General features: G+C 40.2%; 1 protein-coding gene across 2 annotated transcripts in view; it reads right to left on the bottom strand.

The window, feature by feature from the left end:
- Window positions 1–25,355, bottom strand: part of GLT1D1 (glycosyltransferase 1 domain containing 1) — a 90,467-nt gene that overhangs the window by 40,777 nt on the left and 24,335 nt on the right. For both annotated transcript variants that reach the window (XM_084649109.1, XM_084649108.1), the window contains exons 5-7: window positions 20,618–20,654; window positions 19,397–19,453; window positions 2,556–2,651 (exon numbers count right to left, since the gene is read on the bottom strand). In XM_084649109.1, the coding sequence (XP_084505235.1) occupies window positions 2,556–2,651; window positions 19,397–19,453; window positions 20,618–20,654 (190 nt within the window). The remainder of the gene's footprint in view (window positions 1–2,555; window positions 2,652–19,396; window positions 19,454–20,617; window positions 20,655–25,355) is intronic.

The following is a 25,355-nucleotide window of genomic DNA, read 5'->3' on the forward strand; positions in this document are numbered from 1 at the left end:
TCCTGCAACCACTGCTCTCTCTGCACTGGATCTTACTGATTTCTTGTCATGAGAAAACTGACAAAATACAATCTGACCTTCCCCCATCAGTCCTGACTTTATTCTCTTACAGTTCTCTCATCCTCCTCCCCTGCCACAGATACAGCTGTCCTACTCTAAGCCCTCCACTTGCTGCAGTGACCCCATCCTATCTCCTGAATTCCTTCATGCCCACTCACATCCCCTCCCTTCTCTTTAACCTTTCACTCTCCTCTGGCTCTTTCCTCTCACAACACAAGCATGCTTTAGTCTCTGTCATCTTAAACCCACCCAATGCCACTTGCCTCTCCAGCTACCGCTCCAGTTCTTCTCTCCCTTTCTTCTCTAAGCTCATTGAACACACACTTTACAATCACGGGAGTTCCTCTCTCCAGTTCCATCCTAGACCCTCTGCAATCTTCCATTTCCTGCATTCCACACACACTGCTTTTGCAAAGAATAACATCTTCTTAGCCAAAGCTTAGAACGAGTACTCCATCCCCATCATCCTTAACTTGTCAGCTGCCACGAACACCATCCATCATGCTCTTCTTGAATTCTTGTCCTTCCTTGCTTTCCATGACTCTGTCCTCTCCTGGTTCTCCTCCTACCTCTCTAAACACTCCTTCAGAAGATCCTTCTCATTTCCCAGCCCCCTTCCAGCTTTCAGTGGGCATTCCACATGGTTCTGCCCTTGGTCTCCTTCTCTTCTTCTCCCTCTACACTTTATCTCTGGGTAATCTCATCTTCACAAACACATTCCACTACCATCTCTATTCTGATGACTCACAGGTCTACCTCTCTATTCCAGACCTGTGTTCTCCTGTCCAAACTAAAATCTTGGCCTGTCTCTCTAATATCTCTTTGGGGATCTCTACCCTCAGCTCAGTCTTAACGCGGCTAAAACAGAGCTTCTAATCTACCCTCCCTGCTACCTCTGTTCTTGATCACTGTGGACAACACCACCAGCCTTCTTACTAAAGCTGTAACCTTGGTGTCATCTTTGACGTGAACCTCCCCCTAAGTCCTCACATCCAGGTTATGTTTAAATCTTTCCTATTCTTTCTGCATAACATCTGTAAAACACGTCATTTCCAAACACATAGCTAAGGCTCTTGTCATCTTGCAATTTAATTACTGGAACTCTTGTCTGTCCTTGACAAATGCATTCTTGCCTCACTCGTCTCCATTCAGAATGCTGCTGCAAAGATCATTTTCCGAGTCCATCACTTTGACCATGTCACCTCTTTCTTTAAATCCCTCCAGTGGCTCTCTGTTCTCTTATCTTGCTACTTATCTTCACTTTCAAGGCCCTTCACAGCATCCCCATCCTACCTCTCATCTCATCCACCACTGAAATGTTAATATTTCTACTTGTTATATTTTCAAACAAGCACCTTCATGCTTTCTCCCATGCTGCCCCTTGCACCTGAGTGGAGCGCTTGATAAACATCTGCAAAACTAACTCATTATCCTCCTTTTCTCTGATTCCTATAAAAAACTTGGTAACAGTCGGTACAATGATACCGCTGCTTATCACGCTGATAGATGCTGTCTCATTGTTTTCTTTGTACTTCCCTTTCTGCCTGTCAATATCCAACTGTTGTCTTTTGTCAGATACCTACATTGCAAGCTCCTTGGGGCAGGAACTGTCTTTGTGATCTGTGTTTGCACAATGGGGTCCTGGTCCGTGAGTGGGACTTCTAGGTAGTTTGATACTATTACTACTCCTACTAATAACCCATATCACAGCTAAAAACCCTGTAAAAGCAGGAAGAAAATAAAGGAGATACTGATGAGCATCTTGTTTAAAACACAGTTCCTAGAAAGACAGCCTTGCTTTACTTCTCACTGTGTTCTGCTAATGTTTTATGAACGGCAAAGGCAGGGCTGTGGGAGATGAGAAATCTGAGTCCTGCTCATGGGAATTGATGTCAACGGGCCCTAACTTTGGAACTCAATGGAAACTTTTTGTCACAGCTGAACTTGATACAGGAGTCCAAGTGAATGAAATATGTTTGTTTGCCACCCTTTCTAGCATTGTAAGAGCATCTCACATGCTATTGTGAAGAAACCTCAATTTAGATTGGTGCTTTGCCCTAAAAACATGTGAACATTTTTCTTGTAACTTAACAGTATTCCTTACTACACCTGCAAACATATGTAATAACCATGACACAATAAGCCAAAACATTATTTGAAATAGGTGAACTCTTCTTTCGTCTACTATGAATATTGCATGCTAGCAGCAAAATAATTACTCCCTCAACAAGCAAAAGCATCAAATATTTCTCTTTGATTGCAATGCTATGTTATTCCCAGCAGGCAGGAAAAGACACAATACAGAAATAATGTGTTCAACAGATCAATGTTTATAGGAACACTTTTTAAAAACATAAATATATCATGAAGTATTCTGCAGAGAAAAACACAACATAGTAAAGTCATCAACACCACGAAATTTATCTGAATGGTGTTTGGAGGAAAAAAACAAACCCGGTGAAAATGCAGAGATATTTAAACAGCGGGGCATGTACCTGAAAATACATCCACTAAATAAAGAGGGTCCTTGACTCTTCTAAGTCCACATATCAAAAGAAACAGGCGTACATTTTCTGTGTCTTGAGGAATCCCTGTAACACAATATTTTCAAAAATACTGAATGCAGTTAGAACAGTAAAGTATCTTCACAACAATTGCTTCATGAGTGAGCATGCAACTTGTGCAGTAATCCTAGGAATACAAATAGGGTGACATTTTTCAAAAGCGCCCAGCATCGAACTAACTATTCCCATTGAAGTAAATGGGAGTTAATTTCCGTGGGAGCAGTAAGGTCACTACTGAGAGCTTTTGAAAACCCTACCCCAATGCTAAAAACTATCTATCTCTATGCATTTCCTCAGTATTAAGCGCCTAATGCAAAGCCCACTGCAGTCACTTTCCAGCAGCTTGATGAAACATTACTCTTTTTATGGATGGAAAAACTGGTGCAGAGGTTAAATTTCTTGCTTAAAGGGAATCTGTGCCAGAGCTGGGATTAGTATCCAGAGTGTCTGGCTCCTAGTCCAGTAGTCAGTCAACTGGGCTGCATATTTTATTAATGTAATGATAAATTCTAAATGATAAAGCCAAGCAAATGCCTACAATAATGCAAATTATGTACAACTCATTGGGTGCAAGGTTGCATTTGTATTTGTATTGTATTTGTTCTTCTTAGCCTGTAGGGAATGAAAAAGGTATCACTTTGCTGTTATGCGATGTAATGCTCTAAACCTCCAATACTGCAAGTCTACATTTGTCAAAAGCAAGTATCTACAGTTGTCCAAAATCTCTTAGCCAAGGCAGACTCCACTTCTTCCCAGGTGGTATTGAGTATAACAGGGTATCCAATTAGTTACTTTTACAGTCATACACATTCAGCACGGCAGTCTTACATTAAGAGTCTCTAGATTACAAGGAATAAATATTTATACTGTTTATACTCTAGAAATAGTTTCAGTGGAGCAACAAGCAATATTTTACAGTCTAAAATATTATAGGTCTGCTCTACCTTTATAAGTCAGGTCAACATCGCTACATCAGTCAAGGGTGTGAAAAATCCATGCCTCTGGCCTAACTTAAACCCTACTGTCGATACATCTGTGTGGACAGAAGAATACTTTTGTTGCTGTAGCTACTATCATTCGGGGAGGTGGTTTTCCTCCGTCTACACTCTGGATTTATCCAGGCGATGTAGTGTGGCGGTATAGTCTCCATACGCATACCCTAAGTGATGTAGCAGTTACATACCAGCCTATGCTGTCAAGACAACTTTAGTTCATTGATGAAAAATTTAGCATGTTGGTCTCATTTAAAATGACACTTATGGAAATGAATAATCCATCTGTCCCTAGAAAGGAAGATCTAGTCAGTTAGGGTTGATATTACCAGTGGGATAGAAGGGAGAACTTGATAGTGTATAATCATATGAACTATATTCAAAACCTATTTTGATAGACAGGCAGTAATGCCTAGTGTTTAGCAAAAGCAACTGGTAACCAAAGGTTCTATTGCCAACCTTATAAGAGAGGGGGCAAATTATACAAATCCTCTGTGCCTAAGTTTCCCCAATCAGTAACATAGAGATAATATGTATTTAGGCAAGAACATGGCCCCATTTCAAGAGGGTTGTGAGATGTGAAGCTCTTCATGTTTATAAAGAGATGCGAGGTCTTCATATGAAAGGAATTTCATAATAAGAGCAAAATCTTACTATTGCTTCAGTTTCCAAAGTGGTATCTATCCTTTAAACACCCAAGCTGTCACAGAATATTTAACCAGAATTTAAATGACTGCAAAGCATTTATTTTAATCTCAAATTTCCTTTGTAACACACCGACAAGAAAACCTTTTGAAGATAATGAACTATACCCTTCACTATGTATTGTATATCTTTCTGTTAAAATGAATCTGTCAAGACAAATCCCCTCAAATTGCACTTGAATTAGCGGTTGGTACGTTGTGGATAAGAAATGCAAATTAAAAATAATCTAAAAATCTCAATGTAAAAAAAAAAAGCACACAGCTTAAATGCTGCTGGAAACACACAGATGAGAATCATAAATTTCCATCGACTCTTGTTAGAATATAGTTTAAAAATCGACAAGCTAATGTATGAGATTGCAGTTGCCTGGTTCTGCAACAGCACAGTTACACTCAGAATGTAATTCTAGGGATGGGTCACCATGTGATGTGCTTGGATCAAGCGTATAATCAAGTTCGCCGTAATTTAATATAATCCACAAACTGCTGAATGCATGTTCATACCAGAAACATCACTTAATCAATTCTTAGGGGGTGGTAGTTTTCATTTCCTGGCTGAACACTGCACAGAGCAGATCAATGCATTGCCCTTCCATGCACACGTGTATTGAGCAGGTGGCAAGGATAGCCAATATACCTAATTGTCACAAAACTTTACAGCGGTAAACCATTTCATCAAGTGCTTTATTTATGAGGTCATCTCTGCCCACATTTGAGTGTTTTAATTTTATTAAAGAGCTGCTGCTCTTTCATGGATGACTGAAAAAATCCACACACACTTCAGGGGGTGGAGATAAACAGATGCAGCAAATAGACTCGTCAGAGACAAAAGGATCCTGTTTTAAGTCAAGTGATCTCAAAAGTAGAAAGAAGAAAATAACAAAAACGGAGACAAGACATGATAAATCAAAAAGAGTTTAAATCATTTCTAACCTCTTCTATGAAGCATCATGTACCTTTATTGAAGGGAAACAAGCCTCTAAAACTTTCTCGGTAAAACAAAACCTCAGCGTTACGTCCAGCTAATTTTACTGAATTGCTAAACTGACCCTAAAAGACCGAACAAGATTGGCTTGGTATACATTTGCTTATTTCTGACTGTCAATTGATTTGGCTTGCATATTGTCTCATCACTACACAGACATCAAGGAATTTATCCTCCCACTATTCCTGTGAGGCAGGGAAGTATTATTATCCCATCTTACAGATGGGGAAATATTTAAGTGACTTGCCCCAGGCCACATACATGTCTGTGAGAAAGTCAGGAATTGAAAGCAAATGTTCTGGTCCAGTGTACTGAACCACAAGGCCATCTTTTCTTTCTGGAATAGCTTGTATATATCTACTGGTTCCCTTGTAACATAAAGCATCAACAGTAGTTAAGAATCATAGGTTATTGAAACAGGGACAATCTTGTTTTATTCATTGTCACACTGGCTCCCCTCCTTACACTTTCTGCTTTCCCAAAAAGCCTGTAATTCTAGAAGGCGACAGGAAATGGAATGAAGCCACTTTATTTAGATTTATCCCATATTCATGTTTTTCCATTTTCACTGAATGCTACCTTTAAGTAGTGGTTTATTTTAATCTCACTTAAAAAGGAGCAAATCATGAATAACTCCCCTGCAGTCAATGGAGTTATGCTGGTGTAAAAACTAGCGTAAGATCTGAACTGAACTTTCATTTTGAAAATGTCAAACGATCGGTGGTTCATGACATATTCAAGTGATATTGCATTTAAAATTAAAATCTAACTTGGGGATTTAAATGCTCATTTTCACAGCATTCGCTATTGAATCATTTTGATTTAATTTGAATCATTTTAGCTGTCACAGAGCGGCTGCAGCAGACAAGGTAGATAATAATGCTGTTTATTGGACCGAGAATAATTCACACTGTGTTTGGGCTAAAAGGGTTCTTTGGTCTGCTGTGATACCCCATTAGGGCATTATGCTTTCAGAAGAACCAAGGCTCATTTTGAGTCATCATCTAAACTTCCACAAAGCAAATTGCTAGAAAACGGGTCAGACTGTAAGTACCATAGCAAAACTCTGCCTGAATTTTAATTACATGTAGGGCACAGATACTTGATTTAAATTAAGCTCTCTCCACCTTCTGATACTTTTTTAACTTCTTTGGCTGCTGTGGATTGGAACATCAGGTTGGCATTAAAACTTCAGTCATACTGCAATGAGTATCCAGATCTCAGTTACTGTGAGTATAGAGTCCATCATAAAAGTTATGACGATCCTTGGGTTTAACATAAAATGTGCCCTTAATAAAATCTAATATCCTTGTACTTGTTTCTTCCTAGCTCTTAGCATCTTTCTTTCTGCATTATCCTTTTTTATTTATTTGTGTAAGTAATGTTTGTAAAGCAGTTTGAAGATGAAAAGCACTGTGGGACCAAACCTGGAAGGTGCTGAGCACCCTTGTGGTAGGTTCTGGGCAACCTCAACTCACAAGATAAATAATAATAGAGTGCTTTTCATCAGTAGATCTCAGAGCGCTTTGATCCATGTAAATCCATGTAAAATGGGGATAACACAGAGCAGGGGTTCTTAGGACAAATTTTTTGGTGGCCTCAGAGTGCGGCCACCAACTCTTGCTTGAGGCCGCTCTCATCCTTTTTCCTAAAATACTTAATTAGCTTTAGGAAAAACAAATAAATACGCCCATATACATGTCCAAATGATCGTAATTTATTTGTTGCTAGCTAGTAAGTCTGTTGTGAAAAGCAATATTAACAAACATACAAGTATCACTTTTCACAGCAAACTTACTCAGCCCTGGATGGGGGGGGGGGGTCAGGGGAGGCAGTTGGGCGGGGCTGGAGCCGGAAGCCCCGTAGCTGGAGCCTGCGCCCTGCCACTGCACAGCCAGAGCCCGGGCTGGAGCCTGAAGCCCCAGGCCAGAGTCTGCCGCCCCGCCACCCCACCGCTGAAGCCCAAAGCCTGAGCCCCACTGCCTCTGGGAAGGTGGGGAATTCACTGGCTGCCTTCTCCTCCACCATTGTACCCCAGGTGTCTCCAGAGGGGGGCAGGGTCCAACTCCTGCTGGCGTCCCCAGCAATCAACACCAAGGCAGTGCATCCGGGAGCAACAGGGACCGCTATATTCTCCCCGCCCTCAGCCCAGAAGGCTGTGGCAACAAGAAAAGCCCCTGGTGGCCACATGCAAGAAACACTGACATAGAGAGATGAAGTGACTTGCCTGAGGCCATCTAGCAGGCTAGTGGCAGGGCCAGGAATAGAACCTGGGTCTCCTAAGCCCCAGCGTAATGCTTTAGCCCCCAGGCCACACTACTCTGCAGCTCTGTGGCTTGGGTCATCTGTAAATGCTAAGTGGTAATAGCATTATTTTGTAACAGATTTTCTTCATCCTTTCAGTATTTAAAGCTACCCTTCGAAGAGCCACATCTATACCATGGTATCACATATTTACCTGTGGACTTTCTACACGTCCTCCTAGAGTTCTGTAGGACACATTACTGAAAACCTGTATAATCTCCACTGATTGTATTTGGACAAACATTCACCATCAGCTTTTCTTATGGGCAGGTTATGTCATAAGGCTGTGATATTTTTTAGTGGGGCTTAACGGAGTTAGGATTTTAATGGGAACTGGGTGCCTAACTCCCTTAGACAGGAAAATCCCTTCCTAATAGTCCATTATGGGATTTCTTGCACCTACCTCTGAAACCTCTGCTAATATCCACTCTCAGAGACATAACACTAAATTAAATGGACCATGGGTTTGATCCCGTATGGCAATTCCTATGTTCCTAAAAATGTCAGAAAGGAGCTATCTGGGGAAGGAATTACCTGCTACTACAATTCAATTTAGTGAGGCAAGAATCAGTTGTACAATTTTATTTTATTATATGCAGTAGATCTTAGTCATTGCCCAATTCATTTTTATGACCAGACTTTCACCAACTTAATCCTCTTAGGGACATATCAAAAAACATTCCTGAGAAGATTGCTTCACAGGAGCATCACTGCCAATCCCCACTGCCTGTAGTCTATTCCACTCTTGGTCTGCTTACAGTCAGACTTAAGCAACACCAGTGTGTCTAGTTGGCTTTCTGTTTATTCATTGAAGATGATTAAATTTTCACATCAAGATAATGCTACCATCAGATTTTCACCTCCTGGGTGCTTTTTCAAGACTTCTTGGAGCCCCTGCTGTGAAAAGCAAACTATAGCTATCTATACAAGAAAGCAATCATTTCAACATTCTCACTCTTGATTTAACCTCACAAAATACTCAAGAGCCCTAATATGGGGAGCACGTTAATACAGTAAGTGCAACGCTGGCATTTTAGGTGCTCCAGCCATAACAGCTATGTGGAAATTGATGTCTGAAAGGAGGCACCTGGTTTTTGTTTTTAGCTTAAGTGGGAGCTTCACTTTCTGCTGTAGCATTGCGCTTCCAAGAAGCTTTCCCTAATCTGTAATACAATTTTAATGCCAAGTGACAGCCTACTCTGAAAAGCGAATATGCAAAAACAACACTTTCAACAGATCTGGCCCTTTGATGTATTCTTCTTGCATTAGTCACAAAAATAATGTTTTACTTTTTTAATGTTTTACTTCTGCTAGTGCTACTGAGTTAATGCTTTGGGACAATGAGCTGTATTGTGTTCTGGCTCATGGATCATAAATAGAAAAAAAAAAAAAAAAAGTCCCAGCTATTGCTGGGCCAAATTCCACTCTCCATTTCAGATGTGTAACTGAGCACAGATTTGACCCGCAAAATCTGTATTGCACATACCAGCTTGATTTTGCAAAGCAAACTTGTAAATCGAAGAAACTTGATAGCCATTAGCAGGCTATTAAAAAACTGCCATACTGTCACTTTTACAGTGATATTTCAGAATATAATTGCACTATAAAGAGGAGGTCAAATTTTCTACAGTGTAACTCCACTGACTTCACTGGAGTCACATTAGCAGAGAATTTGGCCCAAGAAATGTTGTCTAGTAGCTATAACAGGGGACTAGGAATTGGGACTCCAGTATTCTATGCCTGGCTGTGTTCTTGACTCACCTGATCTAGGGCAAGTCACTCAATTGCAAACTGCCTGTGTTTACCTATCTGTAAAATGGATATTATACTTCAAGGGATGCTATGAGGCTTTACCAAATAATGTTGGTGAAGTGCTTTGAACCCCTCAGCTGAAAGGCACAATGAAAGTACAAAAAGCTTCTCAAGATCAGGTGCAGCTTGCGGAAAACATTTTGCTTAGATATCGCCCTGCTTATATAACACTTCTGCATGAAAACAAGATCTTTGTTGATTCTGTTCCTACAGTTTGTTCCTCATCTGAAATCATAATCCTATCTTTGTCACATCAGTCACTTTTACAGCAAGCAAACTGGAATGTCACTAGCAAAGAATTATGACTTTAGGTGGAGAATAAGAAGGCAGAAACAGGTGAATTCTTTCTGAGAATCTCTGCCCCTGTATTTGTGTAGATGTCCTTAATATTTTGCTTCCTTTGATCTTTATTTATGCTGTACAAGTAGACTTGTTCCTGTGTCCCTAAAATAAAATGTTTTACAAAGTTTTCCAAAAGTTCAGAGCAGCTTTTTAAACTAAAACTGAGTAAATAATAGATGGTCTTTTAAGAACCAATTATGAAGAAATGGCTTCCTAAATCCTGGGATTCTGAATTTTCCTTTAAGTCCCTTATTCCAGTGGTTCTCAAACTGTGGGTTGGAACCCCAAAGTGGGTCGCAACTCCATTTTAATGGGATCACCAGGGCTGGCATTAGACTTGCTGAGGCTCAGGGCCGAAGCCTGAGCCTCACCGCCTGGCACCAAAGCCCTTGGGCTTCGGCTTTGCCCCTGCCTCCCTCCCTGCCACTGGGGCTAAACCCCTTGGCCTCCAGCTTTGGCCTTCCTGCCTGGGGTGGCAGGGCTTGGGCTTCAGCTTTGCGCCCCTCCCCGCCATTTAGGGCTCGGGCAAGCTCAGGCTTCAGTCCCCCTTCCTGGGGTCATGAAGTAATTTTTGTTGTCAGAAGGGGGTTGCGATGCAATGAAGTTTGAGAACCCCTGCCTTATTCAAATCCAGCCAAGGCAGACAGTGCTCAAATGGTATTACCAGGTGATGGCTGTTCAGTGCTCTGTAAGTATTGTGTTCTCACTCCAGTTCTTAGTGGATAGGTGTCAACATTGCAAATACCATCCCTTTACCTGGCACCATGACTAACAGGTTTTGCAGAACTGCAATGGACTTGGTGACAGAATAACCTTCTCCCACTTGGTAGTAGTGCCTCTAGGTTTGAAACATGCTAGGGGGGAAATAACTTCAGGCTCCAGGGCTTTCAAACCTTTCTCGGCCATTAAACGGACAGGTTTAAAATTAATACTTTTATATTTAATATATATTTAGCTTGATGGTAGTAAATGACAATGACTGATACTTAATTGGGAAAGACTATGTATATTCTGTTTGAGGGAGACATTTGGTTAGTACCAACTATTTAAGTGGCACTAAATCCTAGGTGCTGGAGAATCCACTGCTACATAAATCCTCCAGTCCTTTCCTCCCTGCAGCAGGAATGTGAGGGTCATAGAAACTGGGGAAGATGTTGCCAAAGCTTATATATAAAAAGATTAAATAAAGAATATATATTAGACTGCAAAAACCAGGGGACTCTACTTCAGAATTGAGATATAGCATGGCACTATATATATGGGGCCTTGAGAATATCCATGTCTTGGGTGTCAAGAGTATAACAGAGAAACAAACTAAGTAGCATCTCAGGAATAATTTCTGAAGTATTCCAGAATACATTATTTTTATGATAAAGGCAAGAGTAAAATACAGCCACCATCACTTAACAGGACTTTAAAATAGCAAATTTATTTAACACCCTCCCAATATGAACAATCAAGAAAAAAAATTGATAGAGCAATCTCAGATAAATAGTAAAAAATTGTTCTTATAAATCTTACTGAAGAGCCGCAGGCGTCTGTGTGATATCAAACTCGGACTTGCTGGAGGTAAGGATGCAGTTTGAGAATATCTTATCTCAAGTGACCTAGTTTCTCACTGTTTGTTCAAATACAGGCATTTTTCTTATTTGAGGTTTTAATGGCTGTTTTCATAAAATGTATTCACAAGTTTGCAAAGGGGGAAAACCAAACTTTCGATGATTTTCATTCAAAGTGCTTGTTTTGGACAGGATTTTTTTTTTTTTAAATCCAGAAAAAATACAAACCTTTAACATTTGTTTTGCCTTTTATAGTTTAAGATTTGAAAATAATACATATTAGAGGTCAAATTTATTTTTAATATCAGGTATATTGATTTTATTTGTGCATTTAAATAACTTAGAACACGAGGTTACACATAAGCACACCCTGTCTACAAACAAGATTGCCCTTATGAATGCTGGGTCAAGGGCAAAGTCTTCAGGGTTAATTTTTTAAAATTCCTGACTTGAACTTGATTTTCACTTGTATTCCAGAGACTTTTAGATCACCATACCAGGTCCACATTATTTAGGCTTATCCACCTGACTCCTCTTTTGTTCAGAAACTATGTCTAAGTTATGACTGGAGAGTGAGGTTAAATTCCCTCTCGAATCCTCCTTTCTGTTCACTTTGAACCGTACCAAGTCTTTTATCTCTCATGAAAAATTGTTCATTTTTCTTTGTGGCAGGGTGGTCCCCCCGCCATGCCTTGAAGGGCTTAAAACATCCCTGGGAGAGGGCGGAAAACAGCCCCATCTATAGCCTATGTAATTAGGGCCCAGCTGGCCCTTATAAGAGGGCAGTGGGCCAGAAGGAGAGACGCTCTGTCTTGCTACATGAAAAGACAAGGACCTGACTGTCTGGGAAGCTGAGGAGGGTACCTAAGGCAGAGCAGTGCTGGGGAAGGACAGAGGGAGCTGGGGAGCTCCAGCCGAGCAGAGCCCCAGGCTGCAGGCCGAGGTAAAGGCCCACAAAAGGATACTAAGGCTGCAGAGGAGCAGCCCAGACCTAGACAGAGGCAGCTGGTCCGACCCCCCTTTCCGATGATGAGTGGTACAGACTGCAGTCTGCCCCAGGGAGCAGGGGCTAGAAGATGTCCGACCGTAGCCACTGAGGCAAGGGAGGGATAAGGGATTGGGGGTTCCCCTGAGAGGGGAGACCCAGACTGAGGGGGTACTGTCAGGGGGCAGAACCCTAATCTAGAAAGGCACCAGGATCCGGGGCGAGCAGCAGGCAAGACACCGACTGGCAGAGGGCGCTCCTGGCTGAAAAGAGCTAATTCCCTGGACAACCAGCAGGAGGCGCTGCTGCAGCGGTGCGTCATCAACCCGCAACGGTCTTCTACACATTTCAAAGTATTAACTGCTCTCCTACAAAAGAAAATCTGTACGTTTCTTGCTGAGATTTCAGACTCTGTCTGAGATGGTTATTTTATCTTCCAGAGTTTGAATCTTGGATGACTTTGTCCACCACTGGAATATATCTTTGATATGCTCAGTAAGTCTTCTAACTCTGCTTTGTCCTTTACATTCATCTCTTCATCCACATGTTGGAAGTGTCACAATAAATCATCTAATTTCTTTTGTGTTCTCATAACTAAGAGTTTTGCAGCATTAGGTCTTCAACACAGTTTTTTTTTTTAAATATTGTCTCTGACTCTCAAAATTCAACCCTTTCATGAATTTAAATATCTTTAGCTGCTCAGCCCCGCCAAATTCCCCATTTTGTTTACTACAGTAGCATTACATGGCAGTTCCCATAATCCAATCCAGTATTTCAATTCTACCTTATTGTTTGCTGATCTGGAAGCCACTGATTTCATCGAGAACAGAATTAGGTCCATCATTTGTACAATTAGGTCCCCATTCAGCAACACACTTAAGAATAAGTGTATGAATAACTTTAAAAAATGATTAAATGCTTGTCATAATTAGGACCTTAATCTACAAAGTAATTCTTTCCCTTGAAATGAAATAAGGGGGAGGATATAGGGGACAGACTCCATTGTAACTGAAGAAACTAAATGTAGTTTATCATAAATTTATCACTACAGGGCATTTGCACTCTCAGAGCCCTAATCTTCCTAGGTGCTGCACACTCTCAACTTCCATTGATTCCACTGAAGTACTCAACACCTCACAGGATAAGGACCTTATCTGGAAAAATTAGATTGCAGGAAATGTAGCATCATATGGCTTCTACAATTTCTAGATGTTATCAGTAATAGACATGGCAGTATGGTTTTCATTGCACGTGAACAAAAAAACAGTCTGAGATATTTTCCCCCAAAGATTCAACAATCAGACTTCACAATGTTAGTGTGAATAGGACTGAATTTTTTAGTATAGGCCTGGCTTCCTACCCTACTAGCAAATTTTAAGCCAGGTTAAAAGCATCTCACACTGAGTAGTAACTCACTCCAATAATCCTATTCACTCAAATGGGAACACTATGGTGAGTAACTGCTCATTGGTGTAATTCAAGAGTTCATAATAGCCCTCAAAATGTCCAGTTACTAGGAACATACCTAAGAACTATGTTTTGATCATTGGCTAGATAGTGACTGAGAGGGAAATACCTGACTGGCTTGTGTTATGACCATTGCTTGCTGAAGTCCCTTGGATTTCTACAGAGACTTTCACCATCTGGTCTTCCTTAACATTGCACTAACCGTGTCTCTTTCTCCATAGTTTTAGGAAAACACAATGCATCTGTGCAATCCCATCTATGCCACAATAGGTCACGTAACATTTTCAATCTTGCTCCATAGCAAAGCATCTTCAGAAATTGCCCTAGCAGAGGGAAATTAAATACCAAGACTATGTCTGATGTTGGTTGTTTGATTCTACAGTGACACCTGATCCTAAGAGATCATGGGACCTTCCTGGAGTGTCTAATATTGGTTCACTTTCCTGCCAGAATAGGATTGAAATCTAATCAATCTTTCTCAACTCATAACTAACAAAGTGCAGTACAGTAATCTACCCTTCTGAACCACAGTGCCCTTATTTGGATCTTAGGAACCTAATCGAATGCTCACTGAAATCAATGGAAGTCTTTCCATCAACTTAAATGGGCATTGGACCAGTCCCTACCTTAAGCAGCTATATGCCATCCTTGAGCAGAGGACACAAATCTGGGTTTTCACGTTGACGTAGGTTGTGTTGTTGTTTTCTATTGACAAATTTTCAGTGGAGTCTACACTATCTAAATTGTTTTAGGTCCACAGATGGACATCTCAAACTGGTGACATGACTGATGTGATTTGGATAGTTACTAAGCATCAACAGGAAAAGTTTCTGTCTTAGAAATTTGCTTCCAGGATAACTGTCTTGTTGGAGTCTAAGTTTAAATCTAGGGGTGGCCATGATTTTTGGTTTGTCTTTTGAAGTCTGCAGTCTGTCTTTTCATTATGCGGAAAAGACTGCAAAGTTGACGACAAATAAAACCCTAATTAATTCCAAAAGTTCCCTCTTTGCAGATTTATCCAATAAAATGCTTCAAAGTCTCCAGTTGGTGAAACTATTGCCGCTGGGAGTTTAGGTACACTATCTCTAACCAAGCATTACCGTCAGTCCCTTGATCATTGCATTGAAGCCTAATGAGTTAAAATACAGATTCCATGATTTTATACCATTCTTGCATTGTACCCACAAAAATTATTACAAAAATTAAAAATGCCTTCCTTACATTAGGCCACTGTCATTTATATCCACCATTCATTGAAATCTGCTAGGCAGCCTGCTTTCCTTGGATTTTGCCTGCATGCCTCCCACATTTTGAGAGGTGAGGGAAGGCTGGTTTTAGCACCCACTGTAATTGATCCAGGCCATATTCTGCCACCCTTATTCATACTGTGTCTACTTGTACCTCACTCCATCTACAGTCCCGCTGTTTTCAATCAGACTATTTGTGGGATAAGGTTCTATACAGCATGAGTATCAGGCATCACTATGGTTGTGGAACTCAAAACCAAGTTGGACTATGTAAGTGGGGCGTATACAATTAGGAAAAAACCCAAGTTTTCAAAAGGGTCCACTGATTTTATGACACTTACTTGGCACTATATGGCCTAATTTTCATGGCTGCTTAGCATTTATGGCTCCCAGTGACTTCAGTTGGAATTGTAGGGCTAGGTACTGGCTGACTTGAGTTGGGCACATAAGATAGAGAACACTTCTAAAAATATTTGGAGCGGGTTTTGGAGAAAAAACTATTAATCCCCTTTAGAGACGGGATAGAAGTAACAGTGAATACATGATAGAAGTCAAAAGAGAGTAAATTTCATAAGATGAATGAGATTGGGCAGTCACAGAATCACATAAATAGTAGATGATCTGGTTAAAGTGCACTGCATTGAGCAACTATATGCTTTAACTGAATCAAAATGGCACTACTTTCCAGGAAAATATCATCACTGCTATATTTTCTAAGACTTGCCACTAACTGCTACTAGATTACATAAATCTGAATGTATGAGACTGGATCTAGAAATTGCAAACTCCATGAGAAGCACCCCTTCTGTTCCCTTTGTTTGTTATTCTCCAGCAAGCATGGAATTAGGGATAAACAACCAGACCTGACCTGCTACAATGGAAGATGTTCTAAATGCTACAATGTTGCTGGGGTATGGGGGAAAGTGTTGATGAGAACTACAGCCCATCTCAGTAGACCAAAATAGGAGCAGGACTGATGATAAGACAAACGAGATGAGAAACTTGGTCATAAAACCAATACACACTGAATAATTTTGTCACTTTTCAAGTTATTACTTAGCAGGCATGGAAGTCACAGTCACTGTTTGCTTTTGTCTGTGAATTATGAATTATTTTGCACGTTTGCATTAGAGTACATTAGGATAAAACTGCCTTTAATATATCAGACAAAATGCATTTATAGGGAATCTTCTCCTCCCTCGCACCCTCCGACCCAGCTGTTCCTTTAATCACAGAATAGTGAGATACAGGATCCAATCAATGCTGGGGCTATCCTAGGCAAGTGACAAATCGTTATACTTCTGAAAATTATTAATCTTAGTGGCGCTGTGCTGGTGTGCTATGATTTACTGAGAACAAAATAACCTCACAGTGCTCAATTTAAAATTGGACATGGGTTCTGAATAATGACACACACTTACTGACATGATAAAGCAATTGAATAGTGTGGATTCATTTGTAACAAAGGAAGAAACAGCTGTACTGTTGAAGATCAGATTGATGAATACAATGCAACAAAAAAAATTTCCAGGGTAAAATGTCTGAAAATTTTTCTTGTTGGGAAAAGGAGCCTTAACAATCAACGTGTTAAGGTTAGATGGTTTTTTGAAATTAGCCCTTCCCCCAGATGTGCCATTACAAGGGAAAGTTTAGAAGAGCTCGCTTTTACTTACAGGTTGAGGTAGGAACTCAGTGTAACAGTGCTGGGGCTCATGAGCTTGCTCCGCAGGTACAATTCACTAGTTCACATGGCAGACATATTGCACATAGCAAGGAATGATCCAGACACCTGCATTTCCCCCACGGTCATTACATGAAGTAGCATGTGCTGCATATATGTTTCAGAAGTTATTGGGTTCAAAATGCAAGATTGTATGGCATGTGTTATGCAGGATGTCAGACCAGATGATCACAGCGATCATTGAAATCTATGAATCTCAGTGCAACCAGTCAGGCTATTGTAACTCTTGAGTTTTCCTGTCCACTGGATACCTCAGTGCCTGCTTCTTTTGTGTCTCTTCCGGTCAAGCACCATAGATTTAGCTCCCCTCGCCTATGGCAGTTCAGAAATAGAGACCCTTTATAGCAGATTAGTTCTGGCCCCTTCAACTTTCAATTTAAAGTGGCACGGAGCCATTGAAGTCAATGGAGCTACTCTAGTTTACATCAGCAGAGGATCTGGCCCTAATTTGTCTTTTGGACATACTCTTTCTGCAGGCTTTTAGGAAGACTGGGGTAAAAAGGCGGAGAGCTTTATTTATCACTACTCATTGGGTAGTGGATTATTACCAACTATAGCTATAAGTTTCAGAGTAGCAGCCGTGTCTCTAAGGTACCACAAGTACTCCTTTTCTTATAGCTATAAGGTAGAAACCTCTTCTCAATTTTCATATAATGCTAGTGTATGTATTTGATCTGAGCTTAAAAAATTTAGAAGAGTCCCCCGAACATGGGAAGGCTGTTGACTGCCAGGTTATTGGGGGGGAAATAACAAAGCTATAAACCCTCAGTTGCCACAACTGACTCTGCATTCCTGACTTCCCCATGCCACAAAAATTAGGCAAACCCTTTGCTGAGTCTAGTCTGCTTCTATGTATATATTTATTTGTATTCAGATAAGTAAGTCGGTGAGATTTTGTTGTTGTTGTTGTTCTTGGCTGACAAATGGCAAAGGTGCTCTCAGCCCAGAAAACAATTTGTGTTTCAATTTGAGAGGGGAAAAAAAATCAACTTTCCAATATTCAAGCTACATGAACTATAACTTTTAAAGTATTTATACTTACTATTCAAATGACGTACTCAAAGGAGTTGTGCTCCGGGGTTAAATGCACAATAGGCATATTAATTATAAATTAATTAAATGGGCATTTTAACCAATAGGCAATTCAAAAATCCTTTTAAAATTTATTATGCTGTGTCTGGCACACATCTGCTTGTATGTTGTTTTCCCGTCCCCTGGCATTTCTCTGTTGGACTGTAAGTCCTTCAGGCCAGGAACTATGTTTCTATGTTTGTGTGGTGCCCAGCACAATGGGGACCTGATTAAATATTTAATAACAATAATTAGAGACAGGCAGGAAGTCAGTTTTCCCATCCCAGGAAAATTTTTGAGAGTCTGGAAAACTTTCCATCCCAAATCAGGACAAAAACTGATAACTCTCAAAATTTAGCAAAGTTGAAATCCTGCAATATTTTGTTTTAGAAACAAATATGTTCCTCTGGAAATATACTCATCCAGCTGTAGATGCTGACTGAAATTAACATAAATGTCAGTTTCAGAGCTGCAGATCACTCAATAGCAGCTGTGAAACTGACCAGACTCTTGCTGTCAGCCTGGGATCCATGTAAAGTTCATAGAAAACGAATCAATCCCAGAAAAGATTTTGACAACTCAGTTAATTCCAACAAAAAAAAAGTTGTCTGAATTTTTTCAACCAACTCTAACAACATGCAGAGAATATTCTTGATTTCTATGAACTCTAGGTCAGGTGCTAGGGGGTCTCATTGAAATAAATGACAAAACTCCCATTGCTTTCAGTAGAAGCTGGTTCATACCCTAACTGCCTATTTAAAAGATTTATTAATTTATTAATAAAACAATCTTTTCTTTTCCTAAATTGTCTCCTGCTTTGAAACCAAGTTTCAGCCCAGACTGAAATATACAATTGGCACCATAAAGAGGTTCCCAGATAGTTTAGTGGCAACCTGCCTGTCCAGAAGTCCAAGCATGCTTACCATTCTTGTTGAGTCTTCACAGTGAGGCCATATAGCCTATAGGCACAAATACTGAATGATATCTGACCTCTCCAGGTCAAGAATTAGGCTCACTGTGGGGTTAAGATCGTGAAAGTTTGAACTGCTGTTACAGATTCCCTACCCATCTCTTCTGTGAAAGTCATACTGGCCTCCATCACATTCCGGTGTAACACAAGCATGCTCAGATATCTGTGCTTTGGTCATGAGTGAAATGAGTGTTACTGCCAACTACCTTTGCAAGGGACATCTGTCCATATCTCATAGCCACTTTATTGTTTGGTACAATTTCATGTTTGTCAGTTTAAGAGCGGCAAAAGGTTGGGAGTAGGAATAGCAGGGGGAGTTTGCTGCTGTGATTAACAAGCAAGGGCGGAATTCTGACTGCATGATTTTAGCTAGTGCTGTTAATCCCTCATTTTCAAGAGTACTAAAAAACATAACCATACAACAGATCAACTTACATATTTTAAGATCCCTTCCAGCATGGAGACAAAAACAGAAAATCATTCAAACATATCAGGAATATATACTGAAAACTTAATTAGAGGAACAGGCAGCATGTGTGAGCTATGATCTTCATGCACTTTGTTCAGAAGCATAAAGCAGTTTTACATTTTACCTGCATTTTGTAGAAATCTCTTCCAGTTAAAAGTTGCACTGGGTGTGGTCATAATTCCTAGATTCAAGGGAAGAAAAGGACAACATGTTTTACTAGACCTATGGTGGCAGAACAATAGCTCTTAAAGTCTTGTATTGAGTGAATCATGTCTTTGTCAAATACTCTAAATCCCACTTGAAATTGCTCCCATTTCAGGCTTTTCCTTTCCTGCCTACATTTCCTTGCCTAGAATTTCTGTAGCATTCAGTTTGAGTTTTCCAATTTAGGTTCCAATATTTATACCTTGGGCCAAATGCACTCACAGGGTGCAACTCCATGGAAGTCCACAGAGTCATGCCTACTTGCATCAATGTTGGTTTGGCCTCTTAATCCTATGTTGTTGTCTGGATATCTCTAGGTAGATTTTACTTGACGGGAAAATCATCTGGATTTGTTCTGAAACATACACCAAAGTATCATGGAATAAAACATCATGCCCAAATACTTGGATGTCACTACCAAATTATATGAATATTTAATCTCTTCATAAATCTTAAACTCTAACCCCACACTACACAGTTAAAAAAAATCTCTCTTTAGAAGGCCAAAGTTAAACATCTAAAATTTTATTTTCACATTCTACAATTGGTTAGTTTAGGAACATCAGCTGCAGCTGAAGCACCCACATTTAAAACGCAAAGCTAGGTCTTAATTTTTATTAAATATTACCTAGATGGCACCATAGATGTATATAGCGCTTTACAAACAGAATACATCACATTCCCTGGACTAACTGTCCAACCAAGATTTTCAAAAGCAAATACTGATTTTGGGTGCCTCTGGTTTTGGGACTCCAACTTGAGGCATGTTAAAGGGGCCTGATTTTTAGAGAATGGGTGCTCAGCACTTTCTGAAAATTAGGCGTGAAGAGTTGATGCAAAGCTTATTGAAGTCTATGGAAGACTCTCCCTGACTTCATCATGCTCTGGGTCAGGCCCATAAATGTGTCATGTTGGGCTGCTGAAAGTTGACTCACCCAAAATCAAGAGTTCACTTGAAAATCTAGGTGAAATCTTGGCCCACTGAAGTCAACAGCAAAACTTTGACTCCAGTGGAGCCAGGCTGTCATCCTACGTCTATTTCAGCAAGACTTCTGTATCACTTGAAAAATGCACATAAGTAAACATCACAAGGGTAGCAAGCTTTAAAACAAGCACGTACCTTGAATATTTCAAAACTTACCTTGAGTTTGGATATATATTTTGCTTCTAGCATCTGGCTTTAAAGAGAGGAGAGCAAAAGCGTAAATTTCATTGCACGCTCCCCACCCCAAAAACTGTTCAGACTCAAAATAATCTAGTGCAGTAATATGCTCAACTACATAGTTGCCCTTTGAGTATTGAGAAGCAAAACAGACTAGCTGTACTTCTAATGGGTTTTGAACATTAGAAAGGAATACTTTTGCAAGGTCAAATGCACAAGAAGATCAGTGATTAAAATTAGGTTTAATCTTTGTATCAACCAACCAATTTTGCAGTTTGATACAATTACCAGATTAATATAAAACCTACTTTTTCACAATGACACTTCTAGCATCCATTAGTCTGCTCATTGCATGGAGAGAGAGAGAGAGAGAGAGAGAACTATTTCTCTGCAGAAGGAAGGCTGTCATTTCAAAAACAACTGGGACTAGCAAAAAAACCATAATTGGTTTAAAAGCCACAGAATCAGTTTAATCAAAGTGCATTTATCTAAAAAGGGCCTTTCAAACATACCAGGCAAGAAACAAAACCCCACTTATCTCTCACAGCATCCTTTGTCAAAGACTGCTGCCAAATATATATGGCCTTATCTACATGTGGAAATTGACCAGAACAGCTATTCTGGAATAACTATTCTGCTATAGCTTCTGGAATAACTCCCCTCTGTGGACACTACTCTGCTTCCAAAGGTATTCTGGAATAGCTATGCAATGCAGATACAGCTGTTTTCACCATGTAGACAAAGCTTATGTGTTTAAACAAGGGCTTGCTCCTTCACAGCCTACCTTCTCTCCATAATTGATTCTATAGCAAATCAGGCTGTATAATATGCATTTTGCTATGAAACCAGCCAAGTAGGCCTTTAGTCAAGAAGTTCCCTCAGGTCCTCTCTACAACAAAAAGGCATTGCACACAGCCAAAGGAGCAACATCTGTGCAAAGCTTTGTATTCATACAAAACCACCTTACTTACAAGTCTTACAAGCACTCACTATAACATCTGTGAAGAGGCATTAAGTTCCTGTCTGGCTGAACTGGTGTAGTCAGTCTATGAATTCTCCCAAGATATCCCTGGAAGCTTCAGGGTTTGAAACTGCACAACAATGATGTTTTCTATCATAAGGGCAAATATATCCCCCTCCTTTGCTGCAGCTACCCACAGAGGGGGAGGCACTGGCCTGGATTTGGAGGGGAGGGTGCACTCCTGTGAAATACAGATCACTGGTCTGTGGTGTCTCCCTCTACAGCATGGGGCCTGAGGATCAGCTGCCATGCAGGCAATCCTATCCTCCATCTTTTGGAGGATACAGGCCCCAGAGCTGTAGTACTGTTGGGCTGTAGTACTGGCTAGTGCTTGCCTAAATAGTTCAGACTGAGTATTGTGGTGAGCAGTTGCCCACTGGGGCAGAGAGTCCCTATATTATCCAGAGTTTGGCATCCACAGATACAGTATAAGCAATTTAGGATATTCACCTGTATCAGCAGATTGTGAACCTGCACATCACCCACCCTTAAGGCTGTCCTTGGGCCGCAGCCTGTGAAATCACAAGTGCCAGATAGTGACTTTATGGCAAGAAGAGACGCACGGTTTTTAGAAGAAAGCCCCAATTCAAAAACAAATGTGAACCAACTGCACATGTTATTTTTCAGCTTTGTCCTGTGTGACTGGCCCTCTCTACAGCTCAGTCACCAGTTTCAATTACTGAAAATTAACAGCAACAGAACCGAGAGAGAAAGTAATTCAAGAGGAAGTGGTATGTCATCAGCCTGAAATAGCCCAGTCAAGAGGATAGGAAGTTCACTGGATGGTACTGAACTGGCTGCTTCACAAACACTCCTCAGACAAACACTAGTGCTGTAATTAAAGGGGGACCAGGGCTGACAAGAATTACGCTGTTTAGATTAGGGCTTTCCATAGTCATGGGCTGCCCTACAGATCCTGTATGAATACTCTTATTTCATGGGCTCTAAAAAAACCCAACCAAAACAGCTTTAAGAGGTATGCAACAACATAAACAGTCTCAGCTATACTGTAACAAATAACCTCTCGTATTTATATAGCACCTGTCAGTCCAAAAGAGCTCAAACAAGTCATAAACTATAGATGGAGAGCAGTGGTGGGGAGGAGGATGGCAATCAATTGTTCTGCAATTTGATGTGTGGACAAACTAGGGAAGTTAGAAATCTGGGCTAGGAGACTGAAGCAAACCCCTACAAAAATGGCCAGGAGATCGTTAGGCTAGGATTTTTAGAAGTGTTCAGCAGCATCTGACTCTGCTCCCCTTGAAATCAATGGCAAAACTCCCTATAACTGCAATGGAAGCAGTGCGGCCAATACTGAGAGCGTCTGAAAATATCACCCTTAGAGTCCGCACAGAGCAAATAACTTCATTACACATACATGCAAAGGGTCAGACCCTCAGCTGGCATAAACTGGAGTAGCTGTATTGAATCTGATTTACACTAAGTGATGATCTAATCCAAATACTTCAAGGACCTCATTGAAACTATGAAAAAGCAAAGCAATTCCAAGTTCAAAATCGGGGCTAACTGTTCTTACTAAAACAAAAACCCCAAGTGTTGCTAAGAACCCACATGTATTTATATATTTTATAATGCTCTGCGAACGGATTGGACTTTCTTTGCTCAGTATTTGTTCTTTCACTTGCCTGGAAATACCAGAACTGCTTAGGATCCAGTACGTCACTTGCTTAACAGCTAAGTTACAAACCCAGTGAGTTTACAAAAATACAAAGCTATGCATGAGTCTGAAAAATTTCAGTTATGCACTAAAGTGGAAAAAAGTAATAAAGAACTTATTGCAACCTAGAATATTCTTTATAAGAGCACACTACCTCAAACTATAGTTCTGTGCTGTCACCAGACTAGGCATTCTTGTTGAAACAAAGATTAATGTGTGATGCATAGGTGAACTGTACACTGAGCTGAGATTATGAAACGCTGGTTGTTTTTTAGGACCACAACCCCTTTATCTGCAGCCTCATTTGTCAATGACACTGAAGAAACACAAAACTGCTCTAGTCAGTTCCAATGCGAACATTAAAGAGTATCCAATGATAATACATGTTTAAATTGTATCATATAATATAAATTCTTATTAAAAATGTACAAAATGACATCTCATTTAAAAGTAACTAGATTTTATATTACAAATCTGGTAAGGGATGATATATGTTTATTTATATCTTAGTGACTCTTTGGGGAGGTGAAAATTCACCATTGGTCTATTCCTTTGAGCACTTGGCTACTCTCAGAGATTTTTAAGGTCAGAAGGGACCATTAAGATGATGTAGGCTGTGAAATTCATCAAGTAATATCTGCATCTAGCTTGTATCTTGTGGTTGAACTAGAGCATGTTTTAGAAAGGCATCCCACGTTGATTTAAAGATGTTAGCTTTCAGGTCCATTGTCTCCAGTGGGAGCTTTTGGTGCTCAGAACCTTGTAGAATATACTTGAAAACTGCAGAATTGGCCTCTCTTTTATTTAGCACAAACAGAGGATTCAATTTCACTGTACTATATGATATTTATTGTACAAAGATTATTGTATTGATACAGCTTTTTAAACCATTTCTTGATTCGGATCCTATTGAAAGACTGTGTCTCAGAACTATCGGATATAAACTCAGAGCCTTACCTTGCTGTTACTTATAGGATGTGAATTTCACATTTCCATGTATATTGTAGAAGGCAAATCACATGGCTCTGTCCCATACAATACACAAAAAATATATTTAATCCTCACACGCACACACACAAATAGCATCATGCTACTGAGAGTTTGGCAGCTGTGTGCGAGAGGATGTGTGTTACAGAATTAGGCTAAATTCTAATTCCACATTTTACATTGGCTTAATTGCATCCTCAATCGGTACACTTTTCAAAAAGCAGCACTAACATGAGCCTGTCCTCTGGCTGCCTTCAGTCTAATTTATACCTCCGTGGTACAAATTATGCAGCAATGTGCACAAGAAAGTAGTAGACAGGGCCCGATCAGGGATCATATTCACTCAAATTCATACACTCTATGGCCTGGCTCTTAAGTCTTGCTGCAGAATGGCACTCGCACAGCTTTGGAAGGAGCTAGAATAGGGGCAGACAGTTTCAACAGTGCAGCTCTTGTCCTTGATCCCAATTCAGCCAAGCATGTAAGCACATGATGAAATCCATTGAAGTCAATGGGGACTCGCACATTTAAAGTTAAGGAACTAGTTAAATGCTTCACTGTGTCAGGGCCCTTGACATAGGTTTTCTAGTAATGTGTATATTTTACCCCTGAGAGAACTTTGCCAATGAGGAGTGAACACGGGGGGGTGACACTGGCCACAGATAACATTTCTTTTGGTTGTAGTCTCCTTTAAAAAAAACTGTGGAGGGGTATAATTGAGTGGTGATAAAACTGCCATTGGAAAGCGTTTTTTTCCGCTGAGATTACCCTGTTGGAATAACAAATTGATCATACCCACAGGGCCTTTTACAATATATCAGGTACTTAGATTATGCGTTGTGTACTTCCTAATTAAAGATACTTCATCCAATACAACGAAAGGAGTTTGTTGGAGGATATGACCCCCTGAGTACCATACAATTTCTAGTACTTGCTAGGAAGTTAAATTCTTAATTTACTGACTAAGAAAGCGCACATTGGAGGAGTGATGCAGCTCACGTTAGTATGAAATAATGGGTAAGGAATCATAA

This window comes from Lepidochelys olivacea (genome assembly GCF_965140295.1).
Source record: "Lepidochelys olivacea isolate rLepOli2 genome assembly, chromosome: 15".
In the NCBI taxonomy this organism is placed as follows: domain Eukaryota; kingdom Metazoa; phylum Chordata; order Testudines; family Cheloniidae; genus Lepidochelys; species Lepidochelys olivacea.